Below are 22,225 nucleotides of genomic sequence, written 5' to 3'. Positions count from 1 at the left end.
TTTTACTTAAGAAGCCGAGGCGCTTTTTAACTTCTCGATAGGTGAGTAACTTTGGTTTTGCTTTGTTACACAGAACTAATATATGCCGTCCTTTGCATGATTGTGCTTGTGTGTCATCTGCAATCGTATTGTTCTTCCCTTCAGCTATGATAAAGACACATTTCTTTCCATTATTTGCCTGGGTTACGTGTGTACGTGTGTGTGGGCGGAGCTATCAATACAGGGGTGGGACCCATTTGGGTTAGGGGTGTGTTTATTTTGGTGATTTCAAATGTCGACGTTGGCTTTCAAAAATCGGAGACCCTGCCTTTAAATTTGAGTATGAGCTTCAATTTTTATGAAACCAAATGTTTCACAATTAAAATTAATTTTAAATGCTAAGGAATATATTTAGATAGAAATTGAAAGTGTCTATACAAACGTAACTATGCCAGTGCTTTAGAGAAGGTGGGGACAAATGTGAACACATAGATAGGACCTGGGACCTAGGATCTACTTCTATCACTAAGAATATTCGGGGGATAGAAGAAGAGTGACGTTTGTATTTTATTTCACTGTCCATCTGCCATGGTCTTATTCTCCTATCAGCAGACTGATGAGACACTCTCCCTGGTGTGATAAAACCCCCAGGGTCCAATTGGTTAAATTGGTTTTGCACTATGATCAGCGAGGGTTGAATTTCCTTCATTTTAAACTGTATTATATTTCGTCCCAATTCACTAGTATATAAAATCAAGACCAGCAACAAAATCTCATTAATCAGTTTTGGATGTAAATTGCACCATTTTTTTGGACTGAATTGTATTCAGAAGATGGTTGAAAAGGATTATGTATTAGTATGGTGTAGGGCCTAATTTTGTGGCCAATACAGCATCAGTGACTGTGCAGGCCATCTGAGATGTTAGCTGCTACTGTAGATGTCTGAATCTTCCAGGAGCCAAAAATATGGTGCCTTATGTATGTATGTATGTATGTATGTATGTATGTATGTGCTCACTGTCTTAGCAACATGCAAATAAAATCAGTGACTCAAACATCCCTGGCCAAGCAATGCTGATGTAGACACACGAGCAGTCATCTGGCAGATTTAGTCCCTGGTACGGAGACAAGTCAGATTCATTTCATTTACATTTCCATCATTCAGCAGACTCCAGTCATACAAACTAAACACCTCACTGAGCACAAACACCACTGCCAGGTATCACCTCATATAAACATACATCACCAACCGTATATAGTGATAATAAGAATAATATCCAAAAGTGCTATCCAGTTTTTCCACAAGGTCAGTGGTAAGTTTTTTAATTCGAATAATATCCGAGCTATCCACATTGTCCGCAACTTGTTTGACGCTCGGAGGTCTAGAGTTTTTTTCTGTCTATTTATTTGAATTCAATTTGACATTTTATTTAATTTGCTATTAGTACTGTTTGTGCCATCTTACAACATAATTTATTTAATAGACTTTCCTTCTTACAGTTTTATTCTTATTTATATTCTTTTAATTTCTCTCATCCTTCTTCCTTTTCTTTTTTTTTCTTTTTCTGCTATGTACACCAAACTCCCAGAACACAATACAAGGAAACAGCTGAGTATACAATAAATATCGGGCAGTTTCCTTCCTCCCTCAGGATGCTGGCAGACAATCCCACAGTGTTGCGTAACGATGAGCCGACGAGAAAGTGGCTGATACGATGCTTAATTGCTCCTGTCCAGAAAGGCATGATATATAGCAATATAGCATGTGTTTTCATATCTTATATTGTTTTTACTGTGCTCTGTCCGTGCTGTCTGCTGTAATGGCTGGAAAGGCTGCAACGACTGATGACATTCCTACATTTACTTCCCCTTCAGCTGTGCATGCTGTCATGCTGATGTAAGAGTATAAACTGAAGCAGTAATTGGTCAATTTTGTGGAATGTTTACACACTTCTGTTTGCTGTAAGAGGGTGTGTTTGTGTGCGTGTGTTTGATTACTGGGCAGTTGTAACAGTCAGCTCTCTCTTTTGTGTTTTGTTCCACTGCTTATAAGATTCACCGTCATGAACGTGTAAGGGATAGATACAAGGATTCTTTCTTTTTTTTGCAACCTGAAACACGTTTAAATGCTACACGTTTAAATCTAAATCGCTACTGTATGGATTCTCTTATTAAAAAAAAAATGTGTGAAAATGTTTTATATTTTGTCTATTTATAAGAGCCTTAGAACTTTATATTCCTGAACTTTCCATTCATAGAACACATCATCACCAAGGTGACTTTATTTATTGACTGTAACGTCAGGGTCGGTTTAAGCTACAGTATAATCTCCACTTCTCAGAGTTTCTAAAAGCCTCCCAACTACAAAGGACTACATTTCCCAACACTCCCAACCATTTCCTTGTTCAAGACTTCTAACACACATCTGATCCCAACAATGCACATCGCTATAACACTCGTATACGATGTGAAATCTCACTTCTTGTGTTGAAACCAAGCGTTTCCTGTCTCTCGGGATTTCGGCTCTTATCTCTTTGAGTCTTTGTAATTGCTTTGTCCTAGTTTCCGCTCTTTTAGAGATTATCAGGATCATCCCTGTTTTTGGTCTTTTTTTGTCTGTGTCTTGGTTTTGTGCTTTTGATTGATTTCCTGTTGTAAAGTAAAGTTTACCGTCTTTGCTGTCTAATTCTTTTCTGAATCGATTATTTAGAAGAAATTCCATTCAATGGCCTTTCAAACTGACTAATGACTACATGAACAAATTCTAATAAACATATGAATAATGATAATTCTGGGTTGAGAGATTCACCACGATCACTAGATATATCATAGTTATCATAGTTATAACTAGAGACCCATAACTCTACAAATGTTCTCTATCCTGAAACCTATATGTACTACACGAAATTCATCATTCATTAACTAGGAAGGAATTAAGGAGTGAACTCTCAGTGTATTTCTAATGTGGAAGATGTGGTTATTTTTCTTCATTTTTATAGAAGCTCCTGTGGTTACTATTTATAATCTTTTGACACCCCTAATTTGCAATTATCAGCGTGATGTTTGCTCATCCGGAATAATATCAATTCAATGAGACTTTTATATTTTCATGCTGATAAAGCACAGTCATGTCATCCGTAATTTTCCGCAGATGGCTGACTTGCCATGGTGTAGCTGACGTTGCCATAACAATAAACCATCATCAATGGTAGAGGGGTGAAAAAAGAGGATGAGAGGAAAAAGCTCACTTAAACCACATTTATACATTCTTTATTGGCATTTGGATCATAATTATGTCTTAAAAGAATTATGGTTTTGGTCTGATGGGTGGATTAGAATGAAGCCTTAACCCATGTCCTGGACTTTTATGGATATTTCCTTTCCTTTGACTTTGGCTGTGTGAAGCATATCACCTCGTGGTTGCACATTTGTCTGCCTTTGTGAGACAATTCTGGCTACGATATGTGTCTCTGGGGTGCAGAATGATGCAGTGCCGAACGTGACGTACGAGTAATACAAGCTTCCAATGCATTTGAACTTACTGTTTAGTTAACTAAGTTTATCTGCACCACCTGGGGACCAGCTTCGTTCTGATTATATATGTGCACTTGATCTAAAACAAGAGACAACAAAACCAGATTGGAGTGAATTATATATTTTTGTTATTTTGATTGCAAAAATTGTGTAGTAGGTTTTAGGACGTCTTGTGGATTTTTGTTGTTTTGTTCTGAAATAGCGTTATTCCGTAGGTAAATATGCTTTTAGCACAGCATGTGCTTTTGTTTGATTGCTTTAAAAAAAACAACACTCTGCCTTGCTAATTCACACCTGGTTTTAAAAAGTAGACAAACCTGGAACTATTTGTTTCGATTTTTGTATATTATATGAAAATGTAATCAGTTACAACTCCAGTGAATTTGCACTTATATGTATGATAAAAAAGATCCAAGCGTTGCTCTCTACATGACACATGAACTGTTGGTATAGACTCGTACACATGGTTTACAGGTGGAATCAGTCTTAGTTGTGCTCAAAAGGTTAATAAGTCCATTTCTCGTTGCTTTGGATTGTCTGGTTGTGGAATAGGGATACTTATTAGTAAGAAGTTTTGTTGATGAATATATAGAAGTGAAAAATGTTTTCATAATAAACATCTTTCATTTACGTACACGATGAAGGTGAAAATCCTATGAGTTGGAGCTCAAAGTAGAAAGTTGGAGCAGTGTGTTTGTGTGTGTGTGTGAGAGAGAGAGAGAGAGAGAGAGAGAGAGAGAGAGAGAGAGAGAAAGAGAAAGAGAAAGAGAAAGAGAGAGAGCGAGCAACAGCACTGATGTGAATGGCAGGCTTGTAGGGATGAAATGATGCACTATGTATAGCTGCTGATCTCTTTGCCCAGTGCTTGATTGCACCTCTTAATGACTGTTGCTGTCTGTAGTCCACATTAGTGCTGCTCCAACAGGCACTTTCACATTCTCTCTGAGATAAACAAGACAGGGAAGGAAGAATTATAAATGTAGACTATATTTGGACATAATTAAAATGGGGTACGAAGCCCTAGCTAAATTTTCTGATATACAGTATGGACTTTATGCCTCACCCAGTGCATTTACAGTTTGTTTCAAATCTGAGAGCAGAAATATGTTATTAGCAAAAATGGGATTTTTAAGAGCAGCTCTCGTTATACTTCAAAGATGAATTATTGCTGAAGTGTTTATGGTCTGAAGCACTTGTTTTGTATGTTCTTTTCCATAGGCACTTGCCTAACGCTGATCTGCAGAGCATCAATTTCAAAGCTGCTGTCATTTCTTCCACTGATCCTCATGACTATTATGAACTTATTCTTGTCTTGTGCATGGAACGTGAGCTCTAATCATTATACCAGAATCGCAGAAATATTAAAAAGTTCCATAAGTCAAAACACCTCGGTTCTATAAATGAAGTGCCGTCATCAACTTTAAGGCTCAGGTTGTGTTTTTGTGCCACTCGAACGATTTTGTATACATTAGCATTAATCAAGCTCACTTTGTCAGATTAAGAATATGTTCATAAATATTTCATTAGGCATTTTGCATTAGGGATTACTGTAATCGAATAGGTTTCTTTGCTGTTATGAAACAAATGGTCACATGCCTTTCTTCTTTTTCTCAGCTCAACAAACAGCAGCTGCAGGCAGTGAAGGAGAGATTTCAGGCCTTCCTGAAAGGAGAGACGCAGATTGTAGCTGACGAAGCTTTCTGCAATGCCGTGCGCAGTTACTACGAGGCAAGACTTTTTCTATTGTTTAACACCCTGCTTCAATAAGGGCAACATTATTTAATAAATTCACATGCATTTTCAGGCATCGTTATAACGATGGATTTTGAATGTACAAGTAACATTCCCTTGCTAAATATGCTCTAGGGTGTTATATCATTTTGTTTGATATGTATATATTTTTAGTGCTGACCATTTTCATGATTTAACATCCCATTACTTAATTTTTTGTGGGCTATTATATGAAATCATTCATTGATCAATAGCACATGCAGGCCAGTCAGAGAATAAAAGTAATCTGGGAAATAGATACATACAACATAAGACTTATTTCTGTAATAGCCGTCTAGTGAGATTGGGTTTGTTTTGCTCATTGATTAGGCAGATGGTAATTGCAAACTGGATAAATTTAAGGTCTGCTGCATTATACATACAAAAATAGTATAAAGTGTAATATAGGGGAATTATCACTGTTGCTGCCATCATCAGTGCGGGTATCTTCAACAGAAACTGACAGGATGTGGTGGAAATTCAGCCTGGATAAATATGATTGGCACTCATAATAACTTGTGCCACACTTTGGGGCAACATGGTGTGGGTAGCATTTTCAGTAAAACTGAAAAATGCTCCCTGCTCTTTTCATGGTTTCACGGAGTTCACGGTAAGGCCAAGTACCATGTGTATGAGGAGGAAGGTGGTCTGCTTTCTGAGAGGAGACAATAAGAGGAGACAAGACAGTGAGACTTCACAGGGGATGAAGTTTAGACTTATTTATTGGAAAGACTGCCCTCAGAAAGCAAACCAAGGGCATACAATTTAATGCTGCACAGTTTCCCTTGAAAGGAATCAATCCTGTGGATGCTTGGCTTGGCATGATAACTTTATGAACTGGGGTTCTCTTGAATCTAGAATTAAATGAAATATGCCAGAGCCACATTTTTTACTGTGTTACCACAAAGAGCCACATCATACACATGGACACACATGAACATCACCCTTTTTTCCCCTACCATTTTGAGAGCGTACTTGACACAGTTTGTTTACTCAAATGATCTTGCTCCTACTGGGAAACTTTGAGGTATTCTCATCCCACTCACATGCGCGTTTGACGAAAATACCGTATTGAACTCAAGCGAACAAACTTCGACATGAACGTAAGAGCTGCATGAAACCGGGCAAAGAGTTGGCAGCTGTGGAAAGAGTTAAAGTTCTCTCTGAAGTGCTTTTCTGGAGGTTTTTCCTCATTAAAGAGACAAACAGAGAACACCCTGTCTGTGGCTACTTTGCCTGCTTTTGTAAGGCAAGGAGGACCTTGTCCAAGGAGTATTAGAACATATAATTGAATTGCAGTGTTATGTGACACTTCATTGGGTTTTGAAGGTTTTGAAACCTGTGCTCTTCTATTCAGAGCTTCTTTGGCTTGAGCCCAAACAAACAGGCCTTGAAATCAGTTTGATAGAGAGTTGCTCCATATCCTTGGCTAGATGTCACTCTGCTAGGAGCAAGATGGCCTGATCAACAATGGAGTGATTGCAGGCTGACCCAGACTTATTTTAAGACGTTGCTTAGTCCAGAGTTGAGCATAATTGATTACATCCTCGATCTTTATCAGCTTGGAATGGACCCAGCTGTAGACATCACATGTACATGTTTATCAAATAAATAAAAAAAAGTTTGTTGAAGATTATGAGCCTCTCAATCACTGGTTTCAGTTCCTTAATCATTGAATTTAGTTGAGCCATGTCTGCTGTCTAATCATTAATTGGCCTTGTTATGCTTATGAGGTGATACCTGGCAGCGGTGTTTGTGCTCAGTGAGGTGTTTAGTTTGTATGATTGGAATCTGACTTGTGTCCATACCAGGGTCTAAATCTGCCAATGACTGCTCATGTGTCTACATCAACATTGCTTGGCCAGGGATGTTTGAGTCACTGAATTTTTTGCATGTTGCCAAGGCAGTGAGCACATAGCTGGCACCACATTTTTGGCTTCCAGAAGATTCAGACACCAGCTGCACAAGCACGAGGCTTGCAGTATGGCTAATCATTTTATTTTATGGCAAAGAAATGTGGAAAAACTTCCCCAAGTGAAGAGAATGTGTGGTCGGTTGTGTAGAGGTAATCCATCTCCAGCCCCAAAACTGCTTATTAGTGGAAATTTATGTCACAATGAACAGCGAAGAGCAAGCAACTCACACCAAAACCAAACCACACTACTCACACACTAGTCAGATATAGACCACATAGTGCTTAACAACACAAACTGTGTAAACAGAAGGAAAAATACTATCTAATCAATATTATTGTGTTTGACTTTGTTTGACACGTAACACAGTATCAGTTCTCCTATGAGGTATGTTGTTCCAAACATCTTGGAGAACTACCCACATTGGCAGTTACTTCAGTCCTCATGTAATACCCCACTGACATCATCATCATCATCAACTTGATGATGTTGAGATAAGGGCTTCATGGGGCCATACCATCTCCTCCAGGACTTTTTATTCTTCTTTTTTGCTGAAGATAGTTCTTTATGACTTTGGCTGTATGCTTGGTGTTGTTGTTATGCAGGAGAATAAATTTGTGACACATCAGACAGCTCCCTGAAGGTATGGCATGATGATAAGTATCTGCCTATACTTCTTTGCATTGAGAAGACCATTCATTTCGACCAAGTCCCATTTGCAGAAATGTAGCACAAAACTTATAAGGAATCGCTACCATTTTTCACTGGTGCCTGTAGACACTCTTTCTCCCTATCCCTTCGGTAAATAAATTGCCTTCTGTCAGAGCCAGATTATATAATAACAACTGTGCTTTTGAGCATAGTTGAGTTGTTTGCCCTTAAATTCAAGTTGGTCGTATGGCTTTTTACATGGGTTCAAGGTCCAATTTGGGTTCTACCAGGTCTGAAATAATGGTGCTGCCGAACATATTCCAATTGGAAAGAAATGTCAGCATTATGTCTTACATCTGTTTCCTTGACCAACCCCTGCACCTACGATCCTCAACTCTGCTCATGTCTTTGTGCTTCTGCAGATGGCTGCCTGTGAGAGACCTTGTCAGAATCACACTTGGACATTTTTCTGTTGGAACATTAGGGGGCGTTCCTGCAGTTGCGTCTTGTGAATTGTGTTTTTGTTTATGTTTTGTGTTCACGTGTCTGCTACGCCCTAGTCTTAATTCCTTTCTGCCTCTGATGCGTTAAATTTGGCAACAAATTTCCCTACCCCAAGTTTTTTTTTCTCCAGTGTTTTCCAGTTTGTGTTTATTTATTTTTTTGTTAATAAATTGTGTCTTTTAGCTATCCCTGCCTTTGGGTGTGGATTTTTATCTGTAAAGACATCCCGCTCACAGATAGACCTTCCTGATGCTGTACGAGCACCTTGGGTGTTGTTGCTGTGCTCAGTCTTGCCATGGTGTAAGATTTTTTAGATTAAACTGTCTTCAGCAACCTCAGAACATTAGCAGAGCATGGCTGTTTCTCACCAGGTTTATTTCTCCTACACAGCTGTTGCTGTTTCAGGTAATGATTGTGTTACAATCTACATACTATATTGTTGATCCTTATCACCTTTTTGGTATAATTGTTTAATCATGCTCTGGACTATATGCCTACAAAATCTCTTACTATGCGCAAGTGTACCCAAGAGAATTGAGTCATAAAGGCAGTTTAGATTTTCTTGATTAGATTTTCTACGGTTTACACACTTTGTGTGTTGTAATACTTAAATATAAACTATTAATATTTTTATTTTTAAAAGTATACTAATATTATATGCATGCACATTACTGTACACATATAAAATATAAATCCATCTACTGTAAGTGTTTGTGTGGGATGCATAACAAGATGATTCCCTAGTCTGCCTATGCAGATTTAAGACACACTCTGTCTCCTTTGTTATCTCTCTCTCTCTCTCTCTCTCTCTCTCTCTCTCTCTCTCTCTCTCTCTCTCTCTCTCTCTCTCTCTCTCTCTCTCTCTCTCTCTCAGTGGCACTTGAATAAAGTTAAAAAGTTTTTTGGTCCTTCTACTATGTGTTGCAAATATTATATCTACAGTAGATACATGCTGACATGCTGGCTGTTCCAGTATATATTATATTTACTGTGTGTATGTGATTTTTCTATCTGAACTGAAACCGACCTATGTAACATAGGAAGGAAACAAGGAAAACAACCGCTGATGACAGAAACATTCTGAGAGCTGTGGTAAAAAAAAAAAAAAACATTAACGACAACCTCCCCAGGACACGGGTAAAGGTATCACAATCAATTGTTTTAAGAAGAATAGAAATATCGAGAGAATCCTCAAATGTTTTGGAACCAAGTCTAATCTCAACCAAAGTCCAAAGTGTGGAGAAAGAAAGGATCTGCATGTGAAACATGAAATCATGCTCATCCTTCAAGCATGGTGGAGGTAGTGTCATGGTCCAGGTTTGCATGGCTGCTTCTGGAACAGGCTCACTAATGATGATGCTGATGTAACTCGTGATGATGTTAGCAGCAGAATGAATGCAAAAGTCTATAGAAACATTCTGTCTGCTTGCCAGTTTACAGAGCATCACATCCAGTGTAATTGGGAGGATCATGCAGCAAGACAATGATCCGAAACACATTGCCAACACAACAAAGGACTTCATCAAGGGAATGTAGTTGGTTTTTGACCGGCCAAGTCAATAACCAGACCTTAATCCAATTGAGCAGCAATTCAGACTGTAGAGATAACTCCCAAAACATACTAAGATATACAACAGCCGAAAGAAGCTGTGGTACTGTAAAAGCATCTTTGCGCATGTCAGTGGATCAACAGCTTTATGCAGTTATTAGAAGCAAGAATATGCAACCACATGTTCAATTTTATTTTTTACTTCCTTACGTTACAGATGTTATTTACATTAAGGCTATCTGTTCTGTCTATGTAACATAATGTGTGTATTGTCAAGTGATAAGCAGATATTACAGATCATGTAGATGAAATTCTGGTCTATTATCCCGTATTCATCTATCTATTCTCTAACCCAAATGTCGTATGTGTATAACAAAATAAACACAATCACATTAACACAATAATGTCTCTGCTAGATTCGATTATTGTAATTATGCACACAGATGTGCTGTGTGCTATCTATTTCAGAGAGCATAGATTTATGCCTTGAGATGAATTAGCCAGTGTTGGGCAGAGCTGAAAATATGCATGTAGGTGTGAAATCATTAACCCTGAAAGAATAAGTATCTAGCAGCACAGATTTCCTATCTACACTAAAGAAAATTATAGTCCATCTGATGTAAATCTCCTGCAGCTCACATATACATGGGTTTGCCTCTTTTTATCTAGTGACTTACACATTCGTCTGATTACAGACTAGTGTTTCATATTTGCATGCTGTTACCCTTTAGGAGAGTTTTGAAGTATTTTGCTCAAAAGGAAATCCTCAGTAAGGTCCAAACAATAGGCAGATTTTCCTTAATATGAAATTAATGCACAGCCACAACCATTTTAGCAAAAATCCCCCTCGACCCTGTCTCTTGCTCTCTCTCACTCTCTCTTTTTCTCACACACACACACACACACCCACACACACACACCCACACACACACACACACACACACACACACACACACACACACACACACACACACACACACATAACATCAGAACACTTATGAGGACAAGCCAGGTTACCAAGCAACCTGTTGGGTTTAAGAGCTAAGAATGGAACTGTGGTCTCTTGCGTTTGGCTACAACCTTTAGGAATAAGAGTTTTATTGCAATCCATTCATGTGTCTGAGGTTTAAAATATTGGTTGTTGGCTTAAGGTCAGGATGCTGACAGTTGATGTTCTCAGTATTAGTTTAAATGGAACAGTGTGCAACCTTGTCATAACCTTCAGCAGTGCTCGTCAAGTAGAAGCTCCTCTTGCCATAGGTGCATTCATCAATTAAGACATCGGTCTGTGAAACGAAAGCCACAGGATTCGGCCTTGAAGAAATCCCCCTACTTCAGTGGTGTTTTATTTGGTTTCTGGCACATAAGCAAAGATTCATGGGCTCTTGCAAAAATCCAGAGTACAGTTTGAGGTTTGGTTATTTACTGTGAAGAAATTCTTGCTGCAATTTAGTGTGCCTAGGAATAGAAGTAAGAACAGAATGCAGGCAATGCCACTTCACACCTAATCGTTTCTTTTAATGGGATCAAATTCAGATAAGATGCTAAATGCCTTCAAAATTCAAATCAATTATGCACCTTGTTAGTTGGATTGAAATCTAATTTTAATATGCAAACCCTGTGTTCCACATGACCAGTTGTGTTCTGTGAGATATTTTTGATTTTGCCTGGTATTCATTATTTTAATTTCTCAAAATGTGCAAAGCTAATCATTTATGCAGCTCGTTTCTGGTGAACGGTACCCATGCATATCTTCGATGTGTGTATGATTACCATAGGGAGTGCTTTAAATCATGTGTGCTCATTAAATATATTTGAAAAGATTACGGTAGCTTGGTGATATTGTGAAGTGTATTTATGCTTGTGTATCATACTGTATATGTACTTATCATATACATTTCTATCTTGTATCTCATGCTCTGTGACATGATTTGAGTGGTCTTGGGTGTACACTTGGCTTGTGTGAACTGTCTGACTGTGAAACTGTAGATGTGCATAAAAAGCACAGCGATGATGTGTTTCAGAATCTCTTTTTGAATAATATTGTAAGGTCTGTCAAATCGCTGACATCGCTGATTACAGAGTCATTGTGTGTAGATGAAGGAGCTGCCATTTTCAGCCTTTTGCAAGTATTTAACATGCCAATGTTGTCACAGGCTGTTATCACAGTTTGTGCCTCGGTAACGTGCATTGTCATGACATACAGCAAGACTTTGTGTGGATTGTTCCTCCGTGGTTATACCGACAAAAGTGGCCTGGGCTTTAGGGATTTTTTTTTTCACTGCCTTTATCACACTTACAAAAAAATCAACATGTAGGAAAAAACACTTTAATTACCCAAATGCCATTTGGAAATGAAACGATGCCAGACAATTCAAAGCCAAACGTCACCTCTTGAAAAGAAAATGACTTTTCTATGGAGGAAAAAGTAAATTACCTCTTGCTTCTGCTTGTGGCTTTTTAAATTATAATGCATTGTCTCAGTCAAATTAGCCCCTAGCACTGAATTACTGTGTGTGGGGAAAAACTAGCCAATCAAGCCCACATTGGGTTGACCGACAGCTCCTGCAGGTTGAGCTTGCATTATTTTAGTGACATTTATAAAAAAATGACTTTAGGCTGGCAGAGTTGAGGCACAATACAGTGTGAGATAAATTACTGGCAACTAGTAAAGATATTGGTAAAGATATTGCTTTCACTGTTGACTAAAATATTGGTATTTCTGAGTTGGGTGTTTGTTACCTTTATTAAAATGCCAGGGCTGATGTTTAGATCAATATATAAATGAATAACAAATGAATCGTTTTAAGTACGATCTGCAGTATGGTCGTCTTCTTTCTAGAAATTTCCTAACCTTTTCAGAATATACATTATTTATTATGGTTTTTTATTGTGTTTAATGGTATTTTAGCAGCTTATGCAATATTTATACCCATTACCTTACTCATGCAGGTCAAATAACGATCTGTACCTTTTGCACCTGCCATTTCAAAGTTTATTATGCCTTGGGCTTGAGAAAAATCGAGTAGTGATGCGTGGAGTCAAAACAAACATCTCCATATGCAAACTTTGTTGTCTTCATGGAGGGAATATAACAGTAGCTAAGATCTACAGCGCATCGAAAGAAGCCATTGCTCTGAAATTTTGATGGATGATTCGGAGATTTGACATGAATACAACCTCATATTAATACCCCACATAGACAATTACCAAAGGGCTTACCAAAAGAAAACAAGAGAAAATGCTGTTTATCAAGCCACATTGTTTACAGCTGTACAGGCCTTAAAACAACAACATGGCAATACATAATTTATCCTGATAATTAACTATAAAATTGATAGTACTAAGTTTATTAGTACTGGTACTGGAAATGTGTCAGTACCTTTGTCTGTGCATGTCTTTTTTCTACACGATGGCTACAGCGCACATGATTGGTACTTGAAGATTGCTTGCTGCTCTTGTGGATGGCACCACATGGACCGTCTGGAGATACATTGCTGTGGATGGTATCACTTAGAAATTATGGAGATTGCTTTGGACTACAATTGGCATGAACAGTTTTTCACTCAAGTCTCAACAAGGTAGACCTCATATTGTAACTAGAATGAATCACCTGCTCAGGCAATTGTACTTTTTGGCCAGACAATGCACAGTTATAGAAGGGAAGCTGGGGATGGGTTCCCTTTTGATTCTGGTTCCTCTTAAGATTTCTACATAATTCATCTCCGGAAGTTTTTTTTTTTGCCACTGTTGCCTCTGGCGTGTTAATTGGGGATACATTTAAATTTCAATTCATATCCTGATTTTATATTTTTCCATAAAGCTTCTGTCACGTTGGTTTGGATTTTGTTTCATGTTCTGGTTTTGTGTCTTTTATTTTGTAAACTAAAACCAAAGCTTTCAGCCAAGATGATTGCCGAGGCAGAACCTGCAGCAGTCATTTACATTGTTCCCCAGCCTTTAATGGGGTTATCCCAGAGTGTTCAGTAACTTCGGACGGCATATCACAGGTGGTTCGTGGACAAATTTATTAACAGAAAATACCAGACTCTCTAGTTTGGTTCGTGTGACTGCCTGTGCCACCCTAGTCTGTTCTCAGTAACCGTTTGCTTCATTCCTTCCACCCTTCCTCAGTCTTCTTCTGTCAGAGGGGTATATCTCCGGAATATTTACTGCCTGGAGATTCCCATTTGGATTAATGTGTGTTCGATGGCTTTGGTTTGACACATCTATTACAGTCAGTCCTTTTCTTTTTCTTGGTCTTGTACATTGCAGTCTGATTTACCCTTCATAGGTGTTGACCATGAACATAGTGAATAAAAACAGGCTCGCGGATTGGACAGTGTGGAAAATGGACCAAGCTTCGCCTCAGAAAACTTTTATTTTCAACGTATCCGAAACTGCTGTCATGGGTCTGCGCATTTCTATTCAGTGTACCCTAGATTTAACGGGTATTTTTTCTGCAGAGCTCCGACCTCGTGGTTTATCATTAGTTCCACTTGTATTGAGTGATTTTTCTGAATAGATTCTTCTGTTCCATTTGTCAGTGTGTGAAAGCCTGAGCAGATGAGAGGTTTGCCACAGTGCTTAAAGTGGAAAAAACATTTGTTTCTTTTAGTCCAGACTGAGGTGAACAAAAACAGACTTATTTTGCTGTGTCAGATAGGCAAGGTAGGGTCAAAAACAAGAGCGGTGATTTTTTATTTTTTTAAAAATAAAATCAGTCTCAAATTTCCTTCTGCAGGATTGATACAATTGAGATGAAATGGCTCAATTGATGGTTCGGAAAGTGGAATATAAGCTCAAGATGAAGGTACCATGCTCTATTTTTTTTTTTATAGCCCTTGTGCTTAAAGTGAATTTTTGAGCTGTTCAAACTTTTTATTGCATATTTGATCTGAGACTTGGGGAGCAATGATTCGATCTGTCAGTAGAGATGAAAGAGGGATTCAGAAATATCTGTGTACTTCTGTATTGGAGTATAAGCCTGTGTTATTCTGGAGAAGCAAACAGATTACTGTATGTAGAACACTGCAGTGAAATATACTGAAGTGCAGTTATACAGACTGCCACAGTGTTTTTACATTTACAGCATCTAGCAGATGCCCTAATCCACAGCGACTTACATTTAAAACATTTTTTATCTCATTTTATTCTTCTGAGCAGTTGAGGGTTAAGGGCCTTGCTCAGTGTCAGCCTGGTGGAAGTGGGAATCGAACTCACAACCTTCCTTTTGGTAGTCCAGCACCTTAACCACTAGGCTACCATATCCCTCTTTATGAGTCAGGGCAGAGAAAGACTAGACTGGTTAGAGCTGACAATCTTTATATCCAGTCTTTACTTACAATCATGGTGAGCAGAAAACTATCTCAAAACACCCACAACATCAGAAGAGCACATCAGGTATCATTCCCATCATCCAAGAACATGAGGCTACAGTGAGCACAAGTTTACTGGAAGATTTGAAGTCTAAAGATGGTTAAGGATTGGAAAAAACATTGTCTGGCTTTTTTTTTTTTTTAATTAAGTTTTGGTGCTCCTGTGTTGAATGTCACCTCAGTTTCCTGTTCTTGGTGACAGGAATGGAAACAGATGAGGTCTTATGCCATCATAGTCCATCAAAGCAGCCAAAGCAACCATGAAGACAGGATATTATTGACACAATTGTACTATTTAAAGGATTTTTTAATTTAAATTAATTAATTATTAATATTAACTGCTTATTAACCTTCCCATTTTCTCAAAAGAAGTGGTAAACAGTAACCGATGACCCGCTTCATCAATACACACCGTTCTGTATAAGAATTTGTTTTCTTCCCGATGTTGTCTGCCGGAAACTTTGTCCTTTTCCAGTCACGACCGCCAATTGCTTTTTAACTCTGCTCTCAAGAGTTAATTTGTTTAATATTAGCTTTCAGTGCACAATCTAATGCTCTGAGCAGCCCTCTATCTTATTAAACCCTTAACTGAGGAATACAAGCTGCTATGCACACTGTTGCTTGTAAATAATTGAGTAAGAATTTAATCCACCAATTAAGCCAAACAGCAGGGTGAGAGGAAATCACATGGTGGCCAATTCATTAGTGATAAGGCCTGACATTTGTACTGGCACAAAATGAAGACATTAAATGCCAAGCTACAGTGCTTATTCTAGTGACAGTTATATGCTATAAAATAAGAGTATTGCTACTAATATAGTTGAATTACCTTTCTAAAGCTTTGGTATACATATTATGCAGAAGCAAGGAACCAACAATCATGAAGTTCCTTAACTTTTTATCTATCATGCTCTTTAAGGTAATTGTGCCCTCAAAATTGCGCGTTTTTTTCCTTGTATATTCGGACGGGACTAGTTTTACGTGGGGAGTAATGCAATTTTACCTCAGGACGTCTGTAATATTAATTGGCCAATTCGCACGGGACAAGACATCTCAGTAAAACTAGCAGAAGTGGGAGGGGTAACTCGCTTTACGCACCACAGTAACCTCCTTTTCGTCATGTGCGTATGACGTTGCTACCTGTTTCAAGCGCCTCCATGCTTGCAAAACGCGCCAAAAACTCTTAACTTTTAAACAGGAAATGACGGAATTTTACCGTACATATTTACAGCGGGTCTTTTCGGACAGGAATAGTATTACCTGAGGTAAATTTTCCGGACCTTTTTACAGAAGGTCGCCGTAATCTTTACTGACATTGTCCGTAATGATTACCGAGATGGCACATTCGGACGGGACTAAAATCACAGAGAAGCTCTGGTAATAATTACTTTACCCCCACGTCCCCACGTAAAACTAGTCCCATCCGAATAGTGCTTTAGTGAAAGTTTTTCAGTCAGGCAAAATCCTCTGAAGCAGTGGTGTGACTCTTTTAAAGCGATCGCCTCGAGCATTCTGCCAGAAGATTTTTTGTTGTTTGTTCTGTTCCCCATACATCATGGATGAAATCCAAATCTGTATGTCCGGTATAAACCAAAGAATGATGCACTGTTGAGGCTCTTACGTACAGAGATGCTTCAAAGTGTGATAAATATGAAGGTGATGAAAAAAAACAGACTTTATTGTACACGTACTGCACAAAGAAATTTTTCACGAAGTGTCTTTTTATACATTATTCTATAAGGAGCTGAAGTCAAAGCAGCAACAATGCAGCTCAGAGGTTTAAACGCCAAACTGAGGCAGTTTAGCAGTGCTGGGATTTCAAAATTCAAACATTTCTGATGATTAGCCTTGGATCACTGAGGTATACCACTGTCCAGGCAGTGCTTTTCTGATTGAAGGGGTTTTCAAATAAGATTTGTTAAGGTTCAGTCAAATACTGGTCCAGATAAACAACTAAATTAAGCAGACTACACGTGATCTTTGATAACAACCTCCTCCTAATCGATACACAATTGTCGGACTGTATATGACTATAGAAAGGACATTATTCATAATAACACTGTATGGTGATTATTACAGTTTATAATCACACCCTCCAGTGTCACCCAAATGAGGATGAGGTTCACTTTTGAGTCTGTTTCCTCTCAAGGTTTCTTCTAAGGAAGTTTTACCTCACCACAGTCGCCTCAGTCACCTCAGGCTTGTTCATTAGGGATAAATACAAACACATTTAAATATATCTCATATTAATCTTGAACTTTGTATAATATGAATCTTTGTACTATATTTCCTTTGTTCTTTAAAGCTGCTTTAAGACAATATCAATTCTTAAAAGCGATATACAAATAAAATTGAACCGAAAAAAATTTTAATTGTTTTGGACATCATGAGGTGCTGAATGAATAAGGTATCTAATCTGAAATAGATTTATTTATTTATTTATTTATTTATTTATTTATTTATTTATTTATTTATTTATTTAAATGTGCTTATTAGACCTTAATAAACTTGAATAAGAAATTGGAAACTCTTCTCTTTTTGACTAAAAGTCACTAGCCTTGTGGTTAGAGATAGAAAACGTATCTATATAAGATACATGTATATAAGAGATTTTTTTAAATACATGTAATAACCACAGCAAGCTGAACCCGAGGACCTGCTACTTTTTTCTTGTGTCATTAGTAAAATGTGCTGCTGTTTTGAATCACAGTGGCCATATCACTAAAAATACCCAGGCATATAATTATCCATGCTTGTGATCATCAAGTCAGGAAAAACGTTATTTATTCTTGTGAAATGTGTCAAATGCATGTACAAGAGTGATCTTGTCTGGTTTGCTCTCTAGCTCAACATCTTTGCAGGCTGTAAGTAGTTCTGGAGTCAAGTAACGGCATTGAGGGGTCACGGTGGCTTAGTGGTTAGCACGTTTGTTCACACCTCCAGGGTCGGGGGTTCGATTCCTGCCTCCGCCTTGTGTGTGTGGAGTTTGCATGTTCTCCCCGTGCCCCGGGGTTTCCTCCGGGTACTCCGGTTTCCTCCCCCGGTCGATTGATTGGCATCTCTGGAAAATTGTACGTAGTGTGTGTGTGTGTGTGTGTGTGTGTGTGTGTGTGTGTGTGTGTGTGTGTGTGTGTGTGTGAATGAATGAGAGTGTGTGTGTATGCCCTGCGATGGGTTGGCACTCCGTCCAGAGTGTATCCTGCTTCGATGCCTGATGACGCCTGAGATAGGCACAGGCTCCCTGTGACCCGAGAAGTTCGGATAAGCGGTAGAAAATGAATGAATGAATGAAAGTAACAGCATTAATGTAACTTATTCACAACAGATGCACACGAATATATAATAATTAGACACTGATCAATAAGACGAATAACTGAACATGGAGATTTTTGCCTGTTTGAAGATGGCTGAAATACCTTCACTGTTTATTACAGTCTACTTGTTTATTTTAATGTTTAATGTAGTTTAACGGTGCCATAAAGTAAAGACTAGTCCAGAAAAATAAGCGGGATGGTGGAATAGCTAATAACATTTTTATTATTAATATATTTTTATTATAATTATTATGAGTTTAGTGTAATCTCAGTGATGCAACAATTATGTATGTTGTGTTTATTTTTCACCTACTGTATAGATCTTTGTTATTGCACAAATTCTCCCAGACTGAGAGGGTGTAAGAGCTAACGCTTGCTCCTGTGCAACTGAGCATGCTCAAATGCAAGCGTAAAGACCACCGTTATCAGTGCTCCCAGTCATCAGAGAGAGTGGGACTAAGCCATCCTTCCACACGGTGAGAGCAGCATCAGTTTGCTCTCCTGGACTCCCAGATGGCAGAGCAGGAAATCAAACTCTGAGTTTGCAGGGATCAGTGGGTCCCTGTAGAGCTGCAATATGCCCTGATTCTGTGTCTGTCTGATAGTTTTGACACTGTGACCTTTTTTCTGCATCGTGAAGTATTACATTTGCCTCGGAGGAGCACTGTTATTTTAAAATAACAATCAATAACAGGTTTCAGATTTGAAACTAGATCTAGCAAAGAAACATCCAATCTTTCATATCAGGCATCAGGATATTTCGCTGTTATCTGTGGGGGGGAAAAGGTCTATATCTTACTTGTGCTCTCTAGTGTGTAAATTTATGCTCAAGAAGACTAACTAATGTAAACTTAATTCAAGGAGGGTCAAATCATTTAATCTGAGATGTGTAATTACACTTTTATATACAGATTACACTGTCAGATTCAGATACTTATGTACTTCAAAAGAAATATTAGGAATAAACTTAAGAAAAAAATATAACAGGCAAAGATAAGTCTAAATATTAAGACCAGGCACTGAATAAAGAAGTATAAAAGGAGGACATGCTGCAGTGGTTCACAGTGTGTTCATATCTGTTCATTTTTCACTATGTATTCTTTTCATGCTGTGCATCGCTTTATTAGAGCCAGCACCCAGAGATGGATAAGTGACAAATCTGGTATGACTCAAGGTGCAGTGTGCCATATTCTCCCTAGCTGGCCATCATCAGTATACCGATGATACACTCACTCACACAATGCTCACATATATTATATTTTATCGCCAGTAGCCAGTCAAACAGTACCTTCTACCACCGTGAAAGTCTTGTTTCGCAGTTTATTTATCATTTCAGATGAATTTTAGGTGGTTTAGGTGTTTACACCCCCCCTCCCGGGGTCAGTCTTGATTCTGTCGAACCCAGGTGCATTTTTAATTTCATCCTCATCATCAGAAACATGCATGGAGAACACAATGCTTCTCATTATTTATTTATTTATTTATTTATTATTATTATTATTATTATTATTATTATTATTATTATTATTATTATTATTATTATTATTATTTTGGTGCTATAAGGCACCTCATCTCTTCTGTGTTCCACAACGTTCCCCTGCCATTCGTGGTACACGTGTGTTGTGGAAACTAATAATGTCTAAATGGTACAAGTTGAGTTCTCGTTCTTGGGAATCATAGCACAGTTCCAGTGCACCCGGAACTCACATCACCTCCTACAGGGAGTCCCAGGTTCTGTACCTCGATGTGGTTCCTGATCTACATGACGGCTTTCCTATTACCCGTGTGAATGCTCCTTATACAGAGTTCTGATGTTCACCACATGCAAATCAGCTGTGTCATTCATGCGCCGGGGGAATTTGCAGGAGAATTGCATTCATCAAACAGCAAGAAAAACACGGAACATTTTTTACGTTCACACAACGTACAAACCAAAATATTTATATTTAACTCATAAAAGCCTCTCGGGCAGCAGTTACATCTAAGGTCTGAATACTAGATGAGAATTTCTGTTATCAATCTTTACTAATTGTGCGTAATTGTGTCAACTCTGAATATGGCCCTAAATAAGTTATATTAGGTTATTTTTTATTATGTTAACCATGTCCCTAGCTTAGAAATGACAGAACAAGTATAGTGTAGTGTAGGTAAGTTGCATAGTGAGGGAATATATGGAAGTGAGATAATGGACCTGGCATGTACACGTAATGAGAAAGGAGCAATGCGAAATCTTGTTCTTGGTCATTACTGCTGCTTGTTTCTAATTATCCGAGACACTTCAACAGGGAGAGTCGAAGTGATTAATTCTCCCTGCAGGATAAATAATTATGATCCCGCTTTCACACTGCATGTGCTGGACACTGAAGAAGTTGCATCTTTTAAATAAATAAATAATAATAATAATAAAAAAACTTGGGGGAATGATTGTGAAGCTCTCAGCTATATGTTTCTGGGCAAACTCTTACTGCTTTATGTTTACTTCCCAACTTATCTTACATGGTTATTGCTTTAGCATTTGACTTAAATGTTAAAATACGGTTCACATTCAGACAGATTGTAAATAATTCACGTTCATGGAGCCCGAGTGCATTTGCTCCTGGTGTGAGCTGCTACCTTTCTTCCTGCTGCACACAAGTCCTTATGGGTTTAGTATGAACATATTTCTGTCATTTTCTTGGCAAAGCAGTTAAATCGACTTTGTTCCACCCCATTACCTGCTGGAAGAAGATGAGAATCATCCCCATCTGCTGATCCTCTGATGATTCATTGTGTTTTGTAGATCAAAAATGGCACTAATAATGAAAGAAACAATAAATAACAATACAGTTAAACTGGAATTATAACACATCAGGGATAGTGGCACATTTCCTATTGATTAATGCAGTCCCTTTCTTACTTCAGTCTTTTATAGTTAAAGAAAAAACAATGTTTTGGTCTAAGATTTTAGAGATGAGATTACATATAGTACACGTCAACCACGACGCTCGAGATATGAATGTTTTTACACATAAATAAAACGAACCCCTTTATTTCTTCCATCCAGGGTTTTCTGAAGAGCGAGCGTGTGACACGGATGGTGCAGAGTGGTGGCTGCTCAGCCAGCGATTTCCGTGAGGTGTTCAAGAAGAACATCGAACGCCGTGTACGCAGCCTGCCCGAGATCGACGGCCTAAGCAAAGAGACCGTGCTGAGTTCCTGGATCACCAAGTACGATGCCATTTTTAAGGGAGAGGAAGACCAGCGGCGTGCGCAAGGACGCATGCCCTTCAGCGCTGTGTCTGAGCTCATCCTCAGTAAGGAACAGCTTTACGAGATGTTCCAGCAGATCCTGGGCATCAAGAAATTTGAGCATCAGCTGCTCTATAATGCTTGCCAGGTGGGGTATACAATAGTTTTAGATTTAATGTATTTTTTTGTTTGTTGCCGAGTACAAAAGTGTTTTATTCTGAATATTTTACTTGACTAACAGTGTCATTGTGAGTTGTTGCTTCCTTTCAGCGACAACAACACAACATCATCATTCACTCTCAGAAGTTAGGGCACTTATAAACATCAACAAAAAGATTTCTTCCATTTTCTGTCCTATGTTCTATACAGTTGAGTACAAAGGTTTGCACTAATGAAGAAATTTCT

The 22,225-nt window shown here is 38.3% G+C and overlaps 1 protein-coding gene across 16 annotated transcripts in view; it reads left to right on the top strand.

Annotated features, from left to right (window-relative positions):
• cadps2 (Ca++-dependent secretion activator 2) overlaps positions 1-22,225 on the top strand; it is a 115,099-nt gene that overhangs the window by 18,913 nt on the left and 73,961 nt on the right. For all 16 annotated transcript variants that reach the window (XM_047819750.1, XM_047819748.1, XM_047819751.1 and 13 more), the window contains exons 2-3: positions 5,128-5,241; positions 21,636-21,968. In XM_047819750.1, the coding sequence (XP_047675706.1) occupies positions 5,128-5,241; positions 21,636-21,968 (447 nt within the window). The remainder of the gene's footprint in view (positions 1-5,127; positions 5,242-21,635; positions 21,969-22,225) is intronic.

This window comes from Tachysurus fulvidraco, chromosome 10 (assembly GCF_022655615.1).
Source record: "Tachysurus fulvidraco isolate hzauxx_2018 chromosome 10, HZAU_PFXX_2.0, whole genome shotgun sequence".
Taxonomy (NCBI): domain Eukaryota; kingdom Metazoa; phylum Chordata; class Actinopteri; order Siluriformes; family Bagridae; genus Tachysurus; species Tachysurus fulvidraco.
The sequence above is the reverse complement of the archived record's forward strand: the minus strand, read 5'-3'. Positions and strand labels throughout refer to the sequence as shown.